We start from the raw sequence: 20,465 nt of genomic DNA on the forward strand, positions 1-20,465 counted from the left end.
CTCGTTGATGTCCTTTAGTCGTAAATAGACTATTTCGCTTACAAATAATAATAATAAAAAATTCACTCTCTCCTAAAAAGTATTTAAATACGCTCGGAACTATGTGCATATCATTGGTAATGAAGATACCATTATCTTAAAAAAAAGGACATTATAACTCGTTTTAAAATATATTATTTTATATCAGTATTAACTATTATCTGAAAATTTAATGTATCAAACACATATATTCTGTCAATAAGTTGAATTAAATGCACAGGTGAAAAAGATGAGGGAAAAGTATGGCAAATTAGACAGAGTGGAGATGAGCATATGGGAATGTTGTGAACTTCTCAATGAAGTTGTTGATGAGAGTGATCCGGGCTTGGACGAGCCCCAAATTGAGCACTTGTTGGAAACGGCTGAAGCAATTAGAAAGGACTATCCCAATGAAGATTGGCTGCACCTAACTTGCCTTATTCATGGTAAACTCCTTTTTTTCCCCCTGCTTTTGGCCAGGAAATTGATTAGAAGGTTGCCCATTTCATGATTAGACACTTGTATTTGTGTTACTCATAAATGCATTATGCTAATGGACAGACTCTCAAGCAAGTATTGTAAAATTGATATGATCTTATTTTTAGGAGTTCTTACGTAATATCCCGTATTTTTTTACTGTATTGTTCTTTTTTTAGTGAATAATTATTTTAATTAATTTAAATATTGTTTGTCTTGTTTTAAAATTTATCGAATTTTCTCGTTGGATTTATTTTATAATTTTTAAGTTGTGAAATTTAATTTGATGTGCTTTCTTGATATTAATCAGTGTTTGTATTTAAATTTACTTTTTGCTTTAATGAATAATTTTATTGTTGGACTTTAATTATTATTGTTTTATTTATTTATTTTTTTCCCACGCACGGCACTACCTCATGCACGTCTATCTCTTTTCTTTCTCTAGGGTTTCTTTCTTAGCACCCATATAAATATACACTTTCATCCTAGACCTTCGAAAACTGCCCTATTTCATCGCTGCAACCAGCCTCCAGAACCACCCAGGCCCTCCTAGTTCGACGCCAACCTCCACGCACGTAAAACCGACGCCCTTACCCTCCACCGTTAACGTCCTTCACCAAGGCTCAACGCCTCACTGTGCGCCATCACCTCCGTCTCGACCTCAGCTGCAGCAACCCGTGCAGAGCTGCACTCCTCCCTGCCATCAACAACTACACTGACCTTCACCCACACCGTGCACTTCTGTAGTGCACAACCCACGGCCAGCACAGGTCAAACTCAACCACGAGCACTAAGATCACGGCAAGAGATCCTTCCACCGAGAGCCACTCCATGAAAGCCAATCACGCGTAGGTCCACCGCACGGAGCCACCCTGCCAAACCTCACAACCACCACCGAAGTTCTTCCATGCCGCAACCCACACGGCAAGCCCACTGCACGACGGTAGACGCTGTTTCACTACCACCGAACGACCTATGTTTTTAATACCCGAAACAAAGCATTTGACATACCGCAACTCCTCCACGCCGGTTGCCTCAGCCTCAAGCATCATCACTGCCCAGCCTTCGAGCTCACCACTGTCGACCTCCACCTAGCCTTTTTTTTGTCTGCCACGCGCCAGCTCAAGCTCATGATGAGCTTCTCTCTCTCTCTCTCTCTCTCTCTCTCTCTCTCCCTCTCTCTCTCTTTTCTACGTAAGGTTCCTCTCTCTCTCTCTCTAACCAGTGTGCTACCGATGCCCCCACCTCCATAAGCAATTGCCCAGCTCGCTGCCTTCGTGCCCTCCGTCGCGTACGTAGATGCTGTGTTATTCAAAGAAGTTAGTTTTTACATAAGTGTATTTCATGCTTCTAAGCTAATTTTATTTAATTACTCTTTTACCCTTTGAACTGCAACTTATGCCAAGTGTTTTAAAATTTGTATCATGTGTTAATAAAATTTTTTTATTATAATTACAGAAAATCATTTAAGTATTTTAACATGTTATTAAGTAAATATTTATTTTAAGAGTAAATAATATTAGTGTAATGTTATTTTTACACTTTAGATATGATTTAGTCTATAAATATATGGATGAATTGTGAGTTTTAAGTTATAGGGAGTAACTCTTCGATCCCTGTGGGACTTGGGCGTTACATCTTAGCTGATATGGTTTCTATGATTTGTTTTAGACCTTGGGAAGGTGCTTCTTCTTCCCAGCTTAGGGGAACTTCCTCAATGGGTTGTTGTAGGTGAGTTTGAGAAAATAAACGGTAGCATCTCCTTTTGCCTTTCTCAATTTCAAATTGTTGAATCATGAACCTTAATGCAGGTGATACATTTCCCAGTTTACTGTTCTTTTGATGAATCAGTTGTCCATCAGCAGGTTCTTTCCGCGAATCTTACGCAATAAGAAACACATGATTGCAGTGCATGTAGCTAGTGACCGGGTATTTTGTAAAAATAATGATGTTGGTCAATCAAATCTAATCTAATATAAAATTCCGACCACAGTATTTCAAGGAAAATCCAGACTACAGCAATCCTGCTTACAACACTAAATATGGAGTTTATGCTGTTGGAATAAAGGGGCTGCAAAACAGACAATAGTGAGAGAAAGTTTGCTTCAAGGCGCGTTACAATGTCGCTTTCCTTAAGACAATATTCGCCCCCACCAATAACGGTATGCACACGGGTTACAAGCAAATTTGCCTCCAAGATACAATGAAGTCCAGAACAAGTCTGTTTGTCTAACTGCGTTATGTACACACGAAATTAGACCCCGAATACCCTCAGATTTTGCTATTCAACCAAGAAATTAGAAATCTGTTCTCTCGAGAACAAACAGATTCTAACAAGTTCTAATAATATGAAGAAGTGAAGAACTTGGGAGAGAGAGAATTCGAAATTATATTCTATTATTCTCAAATGGCAGGCCAATGGGTCTATTTATAGATGACCAAAGGTTGTGAACGAAAAGTTATAACTCTTCGTATTTCTGAAAACTGTTCAGAACCAGTACATATATTATGTCTGTTGCCAAATGACACAACAGTTGGACTTAGTCCAATGGTTGCCTTGCTTCCACTTGAACTGGATGGCACCAGTTCGAATCATGAGACGCACACTTTCGGAGTTTTATTTTCATTTTCCCAAGCATTGCAGCACCTCGCTGCATGTGCCTCGCGCGCGCCCCTTGAACCCCAAACATTGCAGTGCTTTGCAGCAATGCTTCACGCATGCACCCCTTGGTGCTGACAGCACGCCTCTTGGAGAGGCTTCTAAATAAATCCACAAAAACCCTTCCTTTGGAAGAGGCGTGGATCGAACCCAGTCCATGGGTTTACATGGGAAGCATCAATACCACTAAACCAGTTAAAGGCTTATGGTTGCAAACAAAAACACAATAATATAGCCATTATAAGTTTCCATAACTTCTCTCTTTCCAAACTAATTCACAACTTCCAAAAATAAATCCCCAAAATATTATTAATAATAAATATTATATATATACTATTTTGAAAATATTTCCAACAATCCCCCACCATTTTCAAAATACATCTTGATTAGAATAGGAAAACTTATACATAAATGAAGGTGTCTTTTGGACTTGAACCTTCACATAGTGAAAATACATCAAAGCTAACCAGAATGGCATAGTAGACAATGCTTTGAACTAGCGATTCTATACGATTAGCCGGATATATCTCACATATAAATTTTCTTCTCTTTGGGTAGTTCATAAAAGCCGACACGTGGATTGGTCTTGTGTCTATATCCTGGTTTCATGAGCGCTCTAGTGACAAAGCCTTAATTCGCATAGGAGGCGGCACCACCCCCGACACTCATATAGGTAGACTTATCAAAAGTGTCCTGTAACTAAACACTTTAACATAACCATGTTATAAGTCTATTAAGAGCTTAGTGCTCAACCTCTCCTTTTCATTACAGTACCAAGCACTTCAAACTTTGGGATGATTAAATTAGTTTTAAAACTAATTTAAATATTACAGTGCTTGCAAATCACGAACATATAATGTACTTTGCTCATTGAACTCAAGTCTTGATATGTTCAAGAGTTGAGTCGAGTTTCCATTATTGGTGATTTTATTGTATTGGCTTTAAACCCATCCCCTTTGATGTCTTCCACATCAAATCCCTTGCAAGTCCTTTAGTTAATGGATCTGCCAAATTTTGACAAGATCTCACAAAATCAATTGTAATTACTCCATCTGTGAGTAATTGCCTTACATAGCTATGTCTTAATCCAATATGCCTAGACTTGCCATTATATATATGGCTATAGGCCCGCGACAGTGTAGCCTGACTGTCACAATGCAAAGATATTGGTGGCATTGGTTTTGGCCAAATAGAAATCTCTATTAATAAGTTTCTCAGCCACTCTGCCTCTTTGCTACAAGAAGCCAATGCTATAAACTCTGCTGCCATGGTAGAGTCAGTTATGCATGTTTGCTTCTTTGATCCCCAGGAGATTGCTCCTCCACCAAGGGTGAATATCCACCCACTGGTTGACTTGTGATCATCATGCTCAGTTATCCAACTGGCATCTGTGTATCCTTCTACTACTGAAGGAAATCCGCTGTACTCAATACCATAATTTATGGTATTTCTCAAATATTTGAAAATTCTTTGTACAGCTATCCAATGAATATGACTAGGGTTACTAGTGTACCTACTAAGTTTGCCTACTGCAAATGCAATATCAGGTCTAGTACATGTCATAGCATACATTAGACAACCAATAACTCTAGCATATTCAAGTTGATCCACTGCTCTGCTCTCCCAGTATTAGGATACAATTTAAAATTTGAATCAAAAGGTGTAGCCATGGGTTTGCAATCAAAGTAATTAAACTTTTTTAATATTTTCTCAATATAATGTGATTGGGTTAGAGTTATACCATTATCATTTCTTATAATTCTAATACCCAAAATCACATTTGCAATACCCAAATCCTTCATATCGAAATTTGATGACAAAAATTTCTTAGTACTTTCAATGCTCATATTATCAGTGCCAAAAATCAACATGTCATCCACATATAAGCATATTATAACACCTTTATTCCCATTGAACTTGCTGTAGACACATTTATCAGATTCATGTATCCTAAAACCATTTTTCACTACAGCTTTATCAAACTTTTCGTGCCATTGTTTTGGTGCTTGTTTAAGTCCATAAAGTGACTTAACCAATTTACAAACTTTATGTTCTTGGCCAAGCATGACAAACCCCTCGGGTTGTTCCATGTAAATTTCTTCTTCTAACTCACCATTCAAGAAGGCAGTCTTAACATCCATTTGATGGATTTCAAACTTGTAGATGGCTGCTAAGGCAATCAAAGTTCTGATAGTAGCAATCCTAGCAACTGGTGCGTAGGTATCAAAATAATCTAACCCTGCCTTCTGGGTAAAACCCTTTGCTACTAGTCTTGCCTTAAACTTTTCAATTGTTCCATCTACTTTCAGTTTCCTTTTAAAAATCCATTTGCAACCAATAGGTGTCGAACCAGGGGGTAAATCTACTAATTTCCAAGTATTATTACCCATGATTGAATCCATTTCATCATTAATAGCTTCTTTCCAAAAAGCTACATCCTGAGACTTCATAGCCTCTTCATACGTCATAGGATCATTCTCAACATTGTGTGTAATCATGATTTGGTTACAAGATGAATCTCTTGTACCATCTACCAAGTACACAACAAAATCTGGTCCAAATGACTTTTCAGTTCTTACTCGTTTACTCCTTCTTGGTTCAAATGGTTCACCAGATTCACCATTATTTTCAAGTGATCTGTCTAATTCCACTATTTTATCATTAAAAAGTGGAATTTCACTGAATCTATTTTCAAAAAATTCAGCATCCCTGGATTCAATCACTGTATTGACATCAACAGAACCGTTAGGTTCCACAACTAGGAATCTATAGCCAACACTGTGATGTGCATAACCTAAGAAAATGCACTCAATGGCTTTTTGTCCTAACTTCTTTATCTTAGGTTCAGGTAATCTAACTATGGCTCGACAACCCCAAAATTTAAAATGATTTAAGTTTGGTTTTCTTTTCTTCCATAATTCATATGGAGAAACTTTAGTTTTCTTGTGGGGTATTCTATTCAAAATATAGCATGCTGTCAGCATAGCTTCTCCCCAAAAACTTTTGTTTAAACCAGAATTAGTAAGCATGGCATTAACCATTTCTACTAAAGTTCTGTTTTTCCTTTCTGCTACTCCATTTTGTTGTGGAGTGTAAGCCATAGTAGTTTCATGAATAATGCCTACAGATTCACAATAAGCAGGAAAGTGATATTCACCTCCTCTATCGGATCTAAGACATTTTATCTTGACATCACATTGATTTTCTGCTTCATTTTTATATGCCTTAAAATTATCCAAAACTTGGTCCTTTGAATGCATCAAATAAACATAGCAATATCTAGAGAAATCATCTATAAAAGTCACAAAATATTTTTTACCTCCTCTAGTAGGCGTGCTATGCATGTCACATACATCACTGTGTATTAATTGCAATAAAGATGAAGTTCTTTCTACTTTAGAAAAAGATTTTCTTGTAATTTTTGTTTGCATGCATATTCTACATTTATCTATCATATCTTTAGCATATTTAGGAATTAAACTTAAATTAACCATGTCATCAAGCTTTCTAGCATGAACATGTCCTAAACGACAATGCCATAAAGAATATGAATCAATCATATAAGCAGAAACATTCACTTTATTATTAATATTGAGTTTGAACATGCCTTCACTCAGATATCCCTTCCCCACAAAATTACCCCCTTTGGTCAGAACAAATTTATCTGACTCAAAGACTAATTTAAACCCATACTTATTCAGAAGACTACCAGATACAAGATTTTTCCTAACTTCTGGTACATGATATACATCCTTGAGAGTAAGCACTTTTCCAGATGTGAACTCCAAATCTATTGTGCCTTTGCCTTTAACTGTAGCAGTGGATGAATTTCCCATGTAGATAACGCATCCATCTTCTTCCGACTCATACTTTTTAAACAAACTCTTGTCTTTGCAAACATGTCTTGTTGCTCCTGAGTCAATCCACCAAGAGTTGTCTCCTTCGAGAATATTGACCTCAGAAATCATGGCCATAAAATTCTCTTTGGAGTCAGAGTTTTGTTGTTTCTTTTTAAGGAAACGACAATCTCTTTTGTAATGGCCTGGCTTTCCACAATGAAAGCAATTTACACTCAGTTTCTTCTGATTCTTGCCTTGGAAGTAACTTTGTTTTCTTCCAAAGTCATTCTTTCTCTTCCGGTTTTCATATCCAGATTTCTTGGGTTGTCCAATTTTGTGAGTCTTCCCTTCCTCTACCATATGCATATTGGAGGTCAAAGAGTCACGCTCTTCTTTACCATCTCTGAGCCTTATTTCCTCTTCTATACGAAGATGTTGGCTTAGATCTTCCAGAGACATTTCCTCCTTTCTATGCTTTAGACTTCTTTTGTAGTCTTTCCATGATGGAGGAAGTTTATCGATAATGGATGAAACCGATATAGAATCATCCATCTTCATATTGTGTTGAGTGAATTGATCAAGAATATGCATAATTTCATTGAATTGTTCAACAATAGGCCTAGAGTCTACCATTTTATAACTGAAAAATTTGGTAGCCAGAAATTTCTTACTTGTAGCATCTTCTAAGAGATACTTAGCCTCAAGTGCGTCCCACAGATCCTTGGCGGTTGCTTTGTTCTGGTACGCGTCGAACAATGTGTCAGACATTGCATTGCAGATGTGACCCTTGCAGATGTAGTCGTCTTGTTCCCACTTGATTCTTGCCCGACTTTGAGCAATTGTCTCGTCCTCATTTGCAAACGGCCTAGGAGTGGTTAGAACATACACCACTTTAAGACTGGCCAGGAGAAAGTGCATCTTCTTTTGCCAGCGTCGAAAATTGGCTCCATCAAAACGTTCGAGTTTAACAAAATCCGCAGCAAACTCTCTCAAACTATGTGCCATTAATAATGTAATATTGTCTTAAGATTGTTGGAATAAAGGGGCTGCAAAACAGACAATAGTGAGAGAAAGTTTGCTTCAAGGCGCGTTACAATGTCGCTTTCCTTAAGACAATATTCGCCCCCACCAATAACGGTATGCACACGGGTTACAAGCAAATTTGCCTCCAAGATACAATGAAGCCCAGAACAAGTCTGTTTGTCTAACTGCGTTATGCACACACGAAATTAGACCCCGAATACCCTCAGATTTTGCTATTCAACCAAGAAATTAGAAATCTGTTCTCTCGAGAACAAACAGATTCTAACAAGTTCTAATAATATGAAGAAGTGAAGAACTTGGGAGAGAGAGAATTCGAAATTATATTCTATTATTCTCAAATGGCAGGCCAATGGGTCTATTTATAGATGACCAAAGGTTGTGAACGAAAAGTTATAACTCTTCGTATTTCTGAAAACTGTTCAAAACAAGTACATATATTATGTCTGTTGCCAAATGACACAACAGTTGGACTTAGTCCAATGGTTGCCTTGCTTCCACTTGAACTGGATGGCACCAGTTCGAATCATGAGACGCACACTTTCGGAGTTTTATTTTCATTTTCCCAAGCATTGCAGCACCTCGCTGCATGTGCCTCGCGCGCGCCCCTTGAACCCCAAACACATTGCAGTGCTTCACGCATGCACCCCTTGGTGCTGACAGCACGCCTCTTGGAGAGGCTTCTAAATAAATCCACAAAAACCCTTCCTTTGGAAGAGGCGTGGATCGAACCCAGTCCATGGGTTTACATGGGAAGCATCAATACCACTAAACCAGTTAAAGGCTTATGGTTGCAAACAAAAACACAATAATATAGCCATTATAAGTTTCCATAACTTCTCTCTTTCCAAACTAATTCACAACTTCCAAAAATAAATCCCCAAAATATTATTAATAATAAATATTATATATATACTATTTTGAAAATATTTCCAACAGGTTGCGGGCTCAACAACGTTATGATGTCATGGGGACACGATGACTACATGTATTTGGTACATCTTTTAAACACTAAACAAATCATTTAAATTTCTTTAACTGCAACCAGAAAATCTACAACTTTGGAATGTCTTTTTTCAAGTGGCAAAGGAGAATAAAACCACTCTACCTTCTGCAGCTCTTTTTATCATCAAATATCACTCCTTCTACGGTGAGTAAGAAAACAGAAAAATGCCATAACTTGTATCCAAGCATGCCCATTTCGTTTTGACGGACATATTTGGCATGCATCATTACATAGATCAGAGGCATACAAGCACTTAATGAAGGAGGAGGATGTTGAGAATCTGAAATGGCTCCAGATATTCAAGTGAGAAAATATGGCTGATATGTTGCATTTCAAATTGAGTGTGCACAGTAAATGTCATTTTATGGGTGCGTTTTTCTTGCAGCAAATATGACCTTTACAACAAGAGCAAGGTTCGGATCGTTGTTGAAAAGGTTAAGCCATGCTATCTTTCCCTCGTTGAAAAGGTGAGCACCATGGGGGCATCATCAAGCTAATTGTTCTTCCCTTTATCACCTACATTATTCTTTGGAATTTACTCTTGACACAATTTTTTATGGTGTTACAGTACTTCCCCTCGAAACTAAAATGGTGAAAACTCAGTGGATTTGAAGTTTTACGAATCATCGAGGTATAAATCAGAGTGCTTGCCTAGTTTATAGCTAGTTGTGGAAAACAGTAAATCAGATGTCTTTCCTAGTTGTAGTTGACTATTTCCTTTCTTTGATGGTAGTGATCACGTACGTAATAAGCTTAAAGTTATGTTTTGCTTGAAATTTCAATTCTCCGTCATTTAAATAAGGTTCCCTTGTATTTCAAAGCTATTATGAAAGTTCATAAGCAATAAAAAGTATATTTTGGATATTGATCTCTTCGATATCTAAAACAAGTCGGCAGGAGTCACGGTGAATTTGTATGGCTTGTGTTGGGATTGGTTTATCGTATTTTTTTTTGGAAGTAAACCGACCCGAACTCCAATCACACTCCAGATGTATAAAATAAGAAAAAAAACTTCATCAGTTACTATTTACCACCCTACAACCCACACCTTATAAAAAATACCCCCACTGAAGAAATTTATGGGCCTAAGTCATCTAATAAAACCGGTTCAACAATCCTAATTGTTCATTCTTTATAAACATGTCCAAGACCTTTTCCACAAGCAATGTGAGATAATTGTTCAACACCTTCCCTTATGTGCAGGCTAGTATTTTTCTTAGTCCTTGTCATGAGATAAATAGTGTGGGTCTATATTCGTCCTGTGGCAGATTTTGATATAATAAAGAAATTTATGAACCTAACTGATCTCATCCTATGAGTCGCTAGCTATATGTTACCTTCATCAAATCAGAAGTACATCATAGGTTTGCTTCTAGTTAGAGCAAGCAACCTGACACAGTGCAGATAATCCCGAATCCTTGTCAAGTCATTTCCTAAAGGCAATCCCATAAGTTTATACAATGAGGATAATGAATCTGCATGTTTCACATAACCTTGGCTATTTTTTTATGACAACCAAACTGAATGAGACAAAATTGAATGTTTTTGGCAAACCCAAATGTCATAACATGGAAGAAGCAACTTTGTATTGCAGTGGACGCAGCACACGGTTTGCAAACAAATTAACCACATAATTATTCATCTTCAGCATCTTTGAATTTCTTTTTACGTTTGCTTGAATAAGTCAACATTGTTTACTTGTGGATTTGCAGGGTTGGAGTATCTACATACATAATGGTTGCAAGCCAAGATAGCTGATTTTGGGCTTTCTAGAGCCTTTGCCACCGAAAGTGATTCCCATGTGTCAACTTGTCTAGCTGGCACTTTGGGATACGTCGATCCGGAGTAAGTGTTTAGAGCTACTGTCTTCTGCATAGCTCTTTTTTTAGTTATACTGTAATCATTTATCATGTCCACAGTTTTAGTGAAATCTGAAACACACTAAATTTTTTTCCTAAATTTTCTACTACCAAAAATATGTTTTTCCCTTGAGCATCCAAAATGTCCAAAATGGAGTTTTTACTAATGGAGTTTTTACAAAGAAATCAACATAATCAATCTAATAATCATGGGGACTAAAGTTAGATTAAAAAATACTGAGCAATTTCTTTTTGAGACAAACCATATGGACTAATCAAATAAAAATGGTAAGAAAATAGTACAACATATATATATATATATTGATAATAACCTGGCATTGATTAGAAAAAAAAATAACCTGGCATGAAATTTGTTGGAAATATTTTTAAAATAATTATATATTATATTTATTACTGATATTATTTTTTAGATTTATGGAAAGTTATGAGTTATTTAGAAATTATAAAGAAATTGTTCTAGCCTAGTGGCATTGGTGGCCTTAATTGAAATAGGAGGTTCTCCCCAACTCTCTCTCCAAGATGAGTTTATTCTGAGGGTCCATCTACTTACTCAAACCGATTTTTGTCCAACGAAAAGTTATAACTCGTTGATATCCTTTAGTTATAAATAGACCATTTAGCTTACAAATAAAAAAATAATAATTCTCTCTCTCTCTCTCTCTCTCTAAAAAGTATTTAAATACACACGTAATTAACTATGTGCATATCATTGCTAGTGACGATACTATTATCTTAAAAAAACGACATTATAACTCGCTTCAAAATATATTATAATTTTCTTATCAATATTAACTATTATCTGAAAATTTAATGTATCAAACACAGATATTCTGTCAATAAGTTGAATTAAATGGAGGTGAAAAAGATGATCGAGGGAAGAATATGGAAAATTGGACAGGGTGGAGATGAGCATATGGGAATGTTGTGAACTTCTCAATGAAGTTAATTGTTGATGAGCTAGAGAGTGATCCGGACTTGCACGAGCCCCAAATCGAGCACAGTGTCTTTCCTGGCGCTTAAATTCGCGGCAAATAACCCCAAAAATCGCCACAAATAAGTATTTGCAGCGATTTATGTTGCGCCGGACTTTCGTCGCAATTGTAGAGCCTTTTAAAAGATTAGCCAGCGAAATACAAAATTCGTCGTCAAAAATTTTTATTTACAACGATTTTTGTCGCTGCTAATATTATCAATTTCGTCGCAAATAACATTGAGATTTTAGTCTCGTTTCGCTGTGAAAAAGTATTTGCAGCGTTTTCTATCGTCGTGAATACACAAAATATCGCCGTAAATATCTTGATATTTATTTGCAGCGTGTTCAAAACTCGCCGTGAATAATAATTTTTGCAGCGGTTAAAATCGCCGCAAATAATATTGTCTCTTTTTCAGTGAGTAGGTGTCGCTGCAAAATACTATTTGCGGCGAAATAAATTCGCTGCAAATAGTTTTCATGACGAAAAATTATTTCTGGCGAGTATAGTTCGCCGGAAATGATTTCAGGTAATTAAAAAAAAATGCACAAAACAGAATGAATAAAAAATATAATGCACTATATTGCATTATCCTGATAAAAATCACATGTATTTAAGTTCATTTCAGCCAATATATGGATATTTTTACTAAAAAAATAAATAATGAAATGTGAAAATCTCACTCAATTAGATGTGGGAAACAACAAGAACTACTCCTATGAAACACTACCATAAGTTCGTGCTTGGTCCTGAACTTTAGTCACTATTGTGGAAGTGGGAGTGGAATCAGCAAAAGGAAAAAGAGGCAATCGAAAAATGAAAAATGAACAAAAATGGTAAAAAGATGTTTTAAATAGAGGCACATGACAAGAATTTCTCAGACTAAACAAGGATTGGTAAAACTATTGTCATCATTCACAAAACTCAAGCACAGCTATTACCTAATAGGCTTTGTTTTGAACTAAACCCATATGACCTAAATATAAAAGAACCGCATCATGAAAGACGAACATAAAAAGGATAACAAGTATTCTTTAGTGTATGTGTTGTGTGCTCCATGTTTGAACATACGGATGCAGGTGACTCTCCAATCAGATAGAAATTCATCTAACTGGCACCAATTGATAGGTTATAGACAGAGACACAGGGTTTTATGACTTTTGTTTCCTACCAATTATATCTTCAAATAGGCTTACATCCCCAGCTTTTGATCAAGTCTTTATTTACATTTAAGCGAACTAAAACTGAAATCCATGTCAATTTTTTGTCAGTTGCCAAACCAAACCTCCATAACAAATACTGAATGCTCCAAGAGATTTGTAAGGGAGGAACATACCAGATGGACATAAAAATCGTCAACTATAGTTCCATTATTTTGCAAAAGCATCAATTGGAGATGAGATTTAGATCTATGCAATACTTGAGCAACAAGAGATAAACTGTCAGCACCTGCACATCTTTCCTGTAACACAAAGATGATATTATTTGTAGGCACACTTATACAACAAGATACGAAGGGCTTCAGTTAACCAAATCGATAGTGCCAAGCATATGGATGACAAAGCTAACCAGTTTAACCACTGACAAAGCTAATCATGTTCCTATCAAAAAAACAAAAAATAAAGTGTCGTGTAGAAAAAAGAAACTGGATATACTAGAATAAAGGGAAGCCCTTTGGGTACTGCAACTACTACTATGGTGACCTACAAGATTTCAACAAAGGTAATAGGAAAATAAAATTCTCCACACAATAATAAATATATATCTACATACAAAAGAAACACATACAGCTTATCTTAAAACTACTGCAAGCATTATAAAAAATCATCACGAGTAAGTCCTGAATAAATGGTATGTCATCACCAGACACTTTATTCCTATGCCCAACCAATTGAACAACAAATTGATAAAGTCAAAAGTTGTAAGAAACAATAAAACTTCCCAGTTAAACTAGAATAAAATCATAAGATATATTAGAAGTGACAGGAAATTGAAATGCATACCCATTCTCATTTTCAGCACTCAGATTGGCACCCCTGGCAATTAAAATCTGAACAGAAAGAAAGGAAATTAGAAACTTCAGCATAAATACCAATAGTGTATTCAAATTCAGAGTAATTCAAAACTTACTTGACAACATTGTGCATTTCCCTCGCATGCAGCATAATGCAGAGCTGTGCTTCCAGCACCTGCAAAGCCATGAAAAATGTACACTGTTTTAGCACATATTTAGACTATTTTTATAGTTTAATCCATGTATAGCCTGGAAAATAGAAAAGGTTAAATGTTGACTGAGGCAATTAAGGATTAGAATGTGTCAAACTAAACCGATTGTGAGATTGTGTCTGCACCATAGCGGCTTGGCAAAATACAAGCGTTTATCCAAGAAGAATCTAGCTTCAAATTTTTTCATCATATGAATTGGTTCAAAAATCAGTTATATGACACATGGATCTAACATCTCCAGAAAATTGCAATTAAAGCAATAGAGGAAAAAATGGTCATGAAATGCACTAAGAAATTCCCATAATCTATTTCAATTAAATGAAACAAAAATGCCATGGTCCTAATTCAATTCTGAGTTCAAATTATTGTTTCAATTTGGTGATAAACCATTAGAGATGAAAAAGAAAATTAGAGAAAACCGCGCGTGTGCGCGGGGGGGACCCACTGCCAACACCACTGCTAGTGTAAAAATATTTGTTTGCATATTTTAATGACAAAACTAAGTCCATTAGAGTTGTAATTAGTTTGGGCTGAGTTTAGTTCAAAATTGGATAAAAAATTAAGAACCAGAGACTTTGCTAGACTCCTGTGAGATGTGCAATACAGCATTCACTAGACACCCATGAGATGGTGGGAGACCCTTCCTACTTGGTTGCCATCATTATTGAGTTCCTTCACACGTATGCTGTATTACTGAACTTGGAAGTTGATTCACGGCTGTTGAGGTAAAAGCAAAGCATGATGGTTCTAGTTTTTCAGTCTAAGCTCTTTATTTTTACATAAAAACTATAGATTATTCTCCAATCATCAATCTGGTCAATATGTGCTTGAGGAGCTCATCTTTTACATGGAATTAGTTGATCGTTACTAAAGGGCTAATGCTACTCTGTGATAGCTAGTTGTGAGAGCCACTCCCTGCGTTATGATGGCCTCATCCATGCCCAAATTGTACAAATGTGTGTAGTAACCATGATTAGAACTCCCATCAATGGTCTAGTTTGTGACTCAGATGGTACAAAAGTGCAGAATTTATTGCAAAAAGGCTCGTGATTCTTTTCTGGACCAAGCTGAAAATAAAATCAAGCCTAAAGTGCATCCAAATCAATTCTTTTCTATTATTTTCTCATGTCCATGAATTCTTATCTGTATCTACTTTTGCAGAGCTAATTCAGAAAAGGTTAAAGTGCATCCAAATCTTTATGTTTTAACCATACAACTGCTAGCCTGCAACGAGCGATATGCAGAACTCTCCCTATGTGTATGGTAACATGGAGTTAATTACATAAAACTCTCCCTATTTGCATGAAAGTTCGTAGAATGTATCCAAATATGAAGGCAGAAAATCGAATTTAAAAAATTTGACAAAATCACCTACAAATCAAATCGAAGAGGCTTAAACCCTATAAGTAGATACGGTAGAAGAACAAGGAGACGATATAGAAATCGCATCGCAGAGACTACCTTGCTTGCTCGTGAATCAAATTGAGTGGAGAAGGAAGGGGTGGCCGTCGAGATGAGAAGGTGGTGGGGCCATTGGCGACAGGCTGTGCGCAGCAGAGGCTTGAGGGAGGAGACGGATTGGGGAGAGAGAGGGGGGAGGAGGGGAAAGAAATGAGGGCTGGAGGGAAAGAAATAACAAGAAAACTTAGGGCGGGCGTTTTAATTTTATTACGGCGATAATGTTCGCCATAAAAATTGTTTCTAGCGACGATTTTTCCTAATCGATGGTAGATTAATGCCTCAACAGTTAAAAACTTTATTGCGACGAATAAAATCGCCGTTAAAAGTCAAAAATCGCCGCAAAAGTGAATTATACATTAATCTGCCATGTGATTTCCACTTTGCATTGAGATTAAGCAGCGACTTGTAATTCGCCAAAATAAAAATTCTTTTTTTGCAACACTTTTAAAATCGTTGCAAAATCTAAATTATTATTTGCAACGATTTTAAAGTTAAAAAATCACTGGAAAAGGCCACTTTTGCAATTGCTGCGATTTTAAAATCGTCGTAACAAATTTTTTAAATATACCAGCGATTTGTTTCGCCACAAAAAGGAAAAAATCGCTGCAAATGACCATATTAGTTTTTGCGTCGGATATGTGCGTCGCAAAAGGCTAAAAAATCGCCGTAAAAGACCATGTTCAAAATTTTATATAAAAAGATCGTGACGATTTTAAAATCGTTGCAATTAAAGACTTTATGCAGCGATTTTATTTCCAACAGTCATAAAATCACCGCAAAAAGCCTTACTCATAAAGGCATCATGCTAATGGATAGATTCTCCGCAACTATTGTAAATTTGATATGATTAGACACTTGTAAAGGTAAGTCGCAACCCAGTGGTGCACGCTGCCTTTGACCAATGGTCCTGGGTTCGAGTCTCATGGGTGCCATTTTCATACCCTTCTTGTGCTAGCAAAGTCAACTTTCCTTAGCCGATTTTTCCTTGCTCTGCTAGGGTTTTCGTTTCCTACTGGGTTTTGTTTCATGCCTGCATGCATGGAGGCCGCCCGGGCCTTGAATGTCTCGGCTAGTCAACAATGGTCCTTCGCTGATTTGGTTTCTGCGGTGCCGCAGCCCTTGCCTGAGGCTGAAGTGGTGTTCCGGCCACCGAAAATTATAGATGGAGAGCTATGCTTCTTGTTCTCGGCGGAAGAATTAGATAGAATTGCACAGCCTTTTCAGTATTCTCTTGTTCTAAAGTTTCTGAAATAGAGGCCCTCTCTTGACTTTATACGAGTGTTTATCAAAACACGTTGGGGGCTTAGCAATGTTCTAGTTGTATCTTCCATGTTACGTCTGAGAAACGTTTTCATAAGGATGTCTAATGAGTCAGACTTTTACAAGGCCCTTTCAATGGAATCTTGGGAGGTAAATGGCATTCATTACAGACCTTTCGCTTGGTCACCAGATTTTAGTGAGGATTATGAACCCCCTTGCGTGCCGGTGTGGGTTTTTTTGCCTGGTCTACCTCCAAATTTTTATCATGAGTCGGTTTTGAAGATGATTACTGCATCGATTGGCAAATTCATTCGTTGCAATAATTCCACAGTTTGAGCAACGAGAACGGATGGTGCTAGAGTTTGTCTAGAGGTTGATGCAACAAAGGTTCCGATCACTCATTTCTGGCTTGACCCACTGGGACTGCCTTGCAGCAGGAAGTAGGAGGTGGTCTTTGAGACTCTCCCTGCTTATTGCCAAACATGTAGACTTCAAGGCCATAATTTGTACACCTGCAAATTTGGTGTGGAGAACTCTAAAAATATTTCTAAGGGTGGGAAGATATGGGTTAAGAAAGGGGAGAAGACTGTGCTGTCCGGCGGGGCAACTATTGATGGGTCTTAGTCCATGGAGATTATTGAATTACCAGAGTTGGCTCAGGGGGATAACGGTGCATCATCTTCTTTTGGTGGGGTGTTAGAGGGACCCAAGGATATTATGGCGGCTGTTGCTATAGGGGATGATAATAATATTTGCATAAACTCTAAAAATGATTTGGCTATGCAGGTTTTTAATCCATTGCAGGAATCACTAGGTGCAGGTGCTGTTAATGAACCCGTGGGGTTTGATGGGGCCCAGGGGCACTCTCCTATGCATGCAAATGTGTGGCAAAATGAAAATGCAGGTGCAACATCCCCATTGCATGAAGCCATGTCCTTGAATGAAGCAGTGTCGAGACCCTCGCATGAAGTAGTAGCTGAACAGCAAAGCGTGGAGGTAGGTAATGGTTTTGCAATATATGTTAAGGAAGTGGGAAAGGGTGGGGCGAGTTCAAGTGGACAAAAGGCGCAGGCCGAAATTGTGGGTCAACTTGTTGATGTTGTAGAGTTTGAGAATTTGGAGGTAGATGGAGTAGTTTGCGATACGGTTTTGAATGTGGAAGAAACTCAATTTGAATATAAGGGTGATCCAGTGGTGCAATTTATTTCTAACGAATGTGATGCTATGGTCGAGAAAGAGCGGGTTGATGATCCACAGTCTGAAGGTGAAACTGAAAAAGATAGACTGAGAGAAGACATGCGAAAAGAATATTGCTCAGACTCTAAAAGACCATGGAAAATGGCAAGTAAGTTTCAAAAAAGGAATTCTACTTGGGCTATCAATCGCCCCACAAAGCTTAATTTATGATTAGTCCAATTCTTTTTTGGAATATCCGAGGTCTTGGTTCCTCCAAGTTACATTTGAGGAAACTCATAAACAAATATAGGCCTAACATTGTAGCTTTGGCTGAGCCTTTTTTAATAGAAGATAAAATTCCAACTTGTTTAAGGAACTTTAATTGTGATTTTTTTGTCATGAATGAAGCGCATAATGGGAAAGTTTTTTTGTTGTAGAATGCAACAATTTCTATATAATGGTTGGCGGGGTCTAACCAATTTATCTCAGTGAAAGTTGAGGAGAATGGGTTTATCTTTATTCTTATCATTGTGTATGCTAAGTGTAACCCGTTAGAGAGGAAGACTCTCTAGGAGGACCTGGTTGCGACTAGTAATAGTTATTACTCATGGCTTCTTTGTGGTGATTTTAATATTATCAAAAAGGACTCTAAACAAAGAGGGGGGGTCATCCACATCCATTTGCAGCGATGGAAGACTTTAATTTGTGCATTCAAAATTGTGTTTTGATAGACATGTGTTTGAAGGGCTTGAGGATGACTTGGTGCAATGGTCAAATAGGTTTGGCTCGTAGTTGGGCAAGGTTAGATAGATGTTTTATCGATGCTAATTTTCTTAATTGTTATCCTAATGTGTTTTCTTAGGTTTTGTCTCGTACTACTTCGGATCATTCTCCTTTAGTGATCCAAATGGGTGAGGATCCTTTCAGGTATGGGCCTAGTCCTTTTCGCTTTCAATTTATGTGAACTGATCATGTTGATTTTCTTAGTTTTGTTGAGGGGGTGTGGAACCAAGAGGGAACTAGTTTTGTATTTTGTAAGTTATCTCTTAAGTTGAAAAGGATGAAGGTGGCGTTAAAAGATTTGAATCAACGTGTTTTTGGGATAACTAATGTTATTATTAGTGATCTTGAGAATCGTATTGATAGCTTGGAAACTCACCTTCAAAATTCCTTTTCAGTTGAGGATGATAATAATCTCCTAGATACTAATTTGGAGCTTTTAACTTGGAAGGGTCGAAAGACATTCGACTTTCTCATATCGCCAAGAAAAGTTGGCTTAAAGATGGGGATCAAAATTCTAAGTTTTTTCATGCGTACTTGAATGCCAAACACCATAAAAGGGTTACTGATATGTGTTTGAAAGATGGTACTCTTTTAAAAACCCCGCTTGAAATTCATCAAGCGGCTGTTGATTATTTCCATAATTTTTTGGGTGAGAGCTGCAGTTGTGAGTTACCTAACTTAGGGGATTTGATTCTTCCTGTGATTACTAAATATGAGAATTTGATGCTCTGTAGTTCCCCCTTCCATTAGGGATATTAAGGATGCACTTTTTAGTATTCCTATTGAGAGTAGCCCGGGCCCTGATGACTTTGGTTCTGGTTTCTTCAGGGTTTGTTAGGATATTGTTAAAGATGATTTATTGGCAGCCATATCTGATTTTTTTTCTTCATAATTCTCTTCCTAGATTTTATACTGCTTCTTTTATTGTACTGATTCCCAAGGTTGATACACCTAATGGTTTTGATAAATTTAGGCCTATTACCCTTTGTTCGTGATTTATAAGATTTGTGCTAAGATCATTGTGGGTTGTCTGACGACTCTCCTTTCTAAGATGATTTCTCAAGAGCAATGGGCTTTTATACCTGGTCGCAGCATTTTTGAAAACATTAGTCTCACTCAGGAAATGATCCATTCTATTAATAAAAAGTCTCATGGGAGTAATGTTCTAGTTAAACTTGATATGTCCAAGGCTTATGATCGTGTGAATTGGAGTTTTCTTTTACATGTTTTGGACTCTTTTGGTTTCTCTTCTCAGTTTTGCAATCTGATTAAATTGTGTATCTCCACCCCTTGGTACTCGATTATGATGAATGACACATCTTTGAATTTCTTTAAAGGTGATTGGGGTCTTAGGCAAGGAGATCCTCTTTCACCTTATTTATTCATTATTATGCAAGAGGTTTTATCTCGTCTTCTAAAGGAAGCGTTTAAGCTTGGTAAAATTGGTCAATTTACTCAGGCTAGAGGTACTCCTCTTATTTCCCACCTTATGTATGCTGATGACATTGTTATATTTGCTATTGGTGGTAAGCAATCTATGAAAGGTTTGATCAAGGTTTTAAATGTTTATGAGATTTGGACAGGTCAAGTTCTTAATAAAGATAAAAGTGCTATTTTATGCTCTAACAAGATTCATGATTCTAGAAAAACCTCTATTCTCCGTATAAC

General features: G+C 37.1%; 1 protein-coding gene across 1 annotated transcript; it reads left to right on the forward strand.

Moving 5' to 3' along the window:
• Nucleotides 1–265: 265 nt before the first annotated feature.
• On the forward strand, nt 266–9,635 carry LOC109018024 (inositol oxygenase 1-like). Its single transcript, XM_035691944.1, has 10 exons — nt 266–464; nt 2,167–2,230; nt 2,312–2,360; nt 2,489–2,551; nt 6,297–6,300; nt 8,974–9,028; nt 9,114–9,184; nt 9,265–9,343; nt 9,426–9,507; nt 9,609–9,635. The coding sequence occupies exons 1-10, from the start codon at nt 269–271 to the stop codon at nt 9,633–9,635; spliced, it is 690 nt and encodes a 229-aa protein (XP_035547837.1). The 5' UTR covers nt 266–268.
• Nucleotides 9,636–20,465: the final 10,830 nt, after the last annotated feature.

The sequence above is a fragment of the Juglans regia genome, chromosome 7, assembly GCF_001411555.2.
Source record: "Juglans regia cultivar Chandler chromosome 7, Walnut 2.0, whole genome shotgun sequence".
Lineage (NCBI taxonomy): Eukaryota > Viridiplantae > Streptophyta > Magnoliopsida > Fagales > Juglandaceae > Juglans > Juglans regia.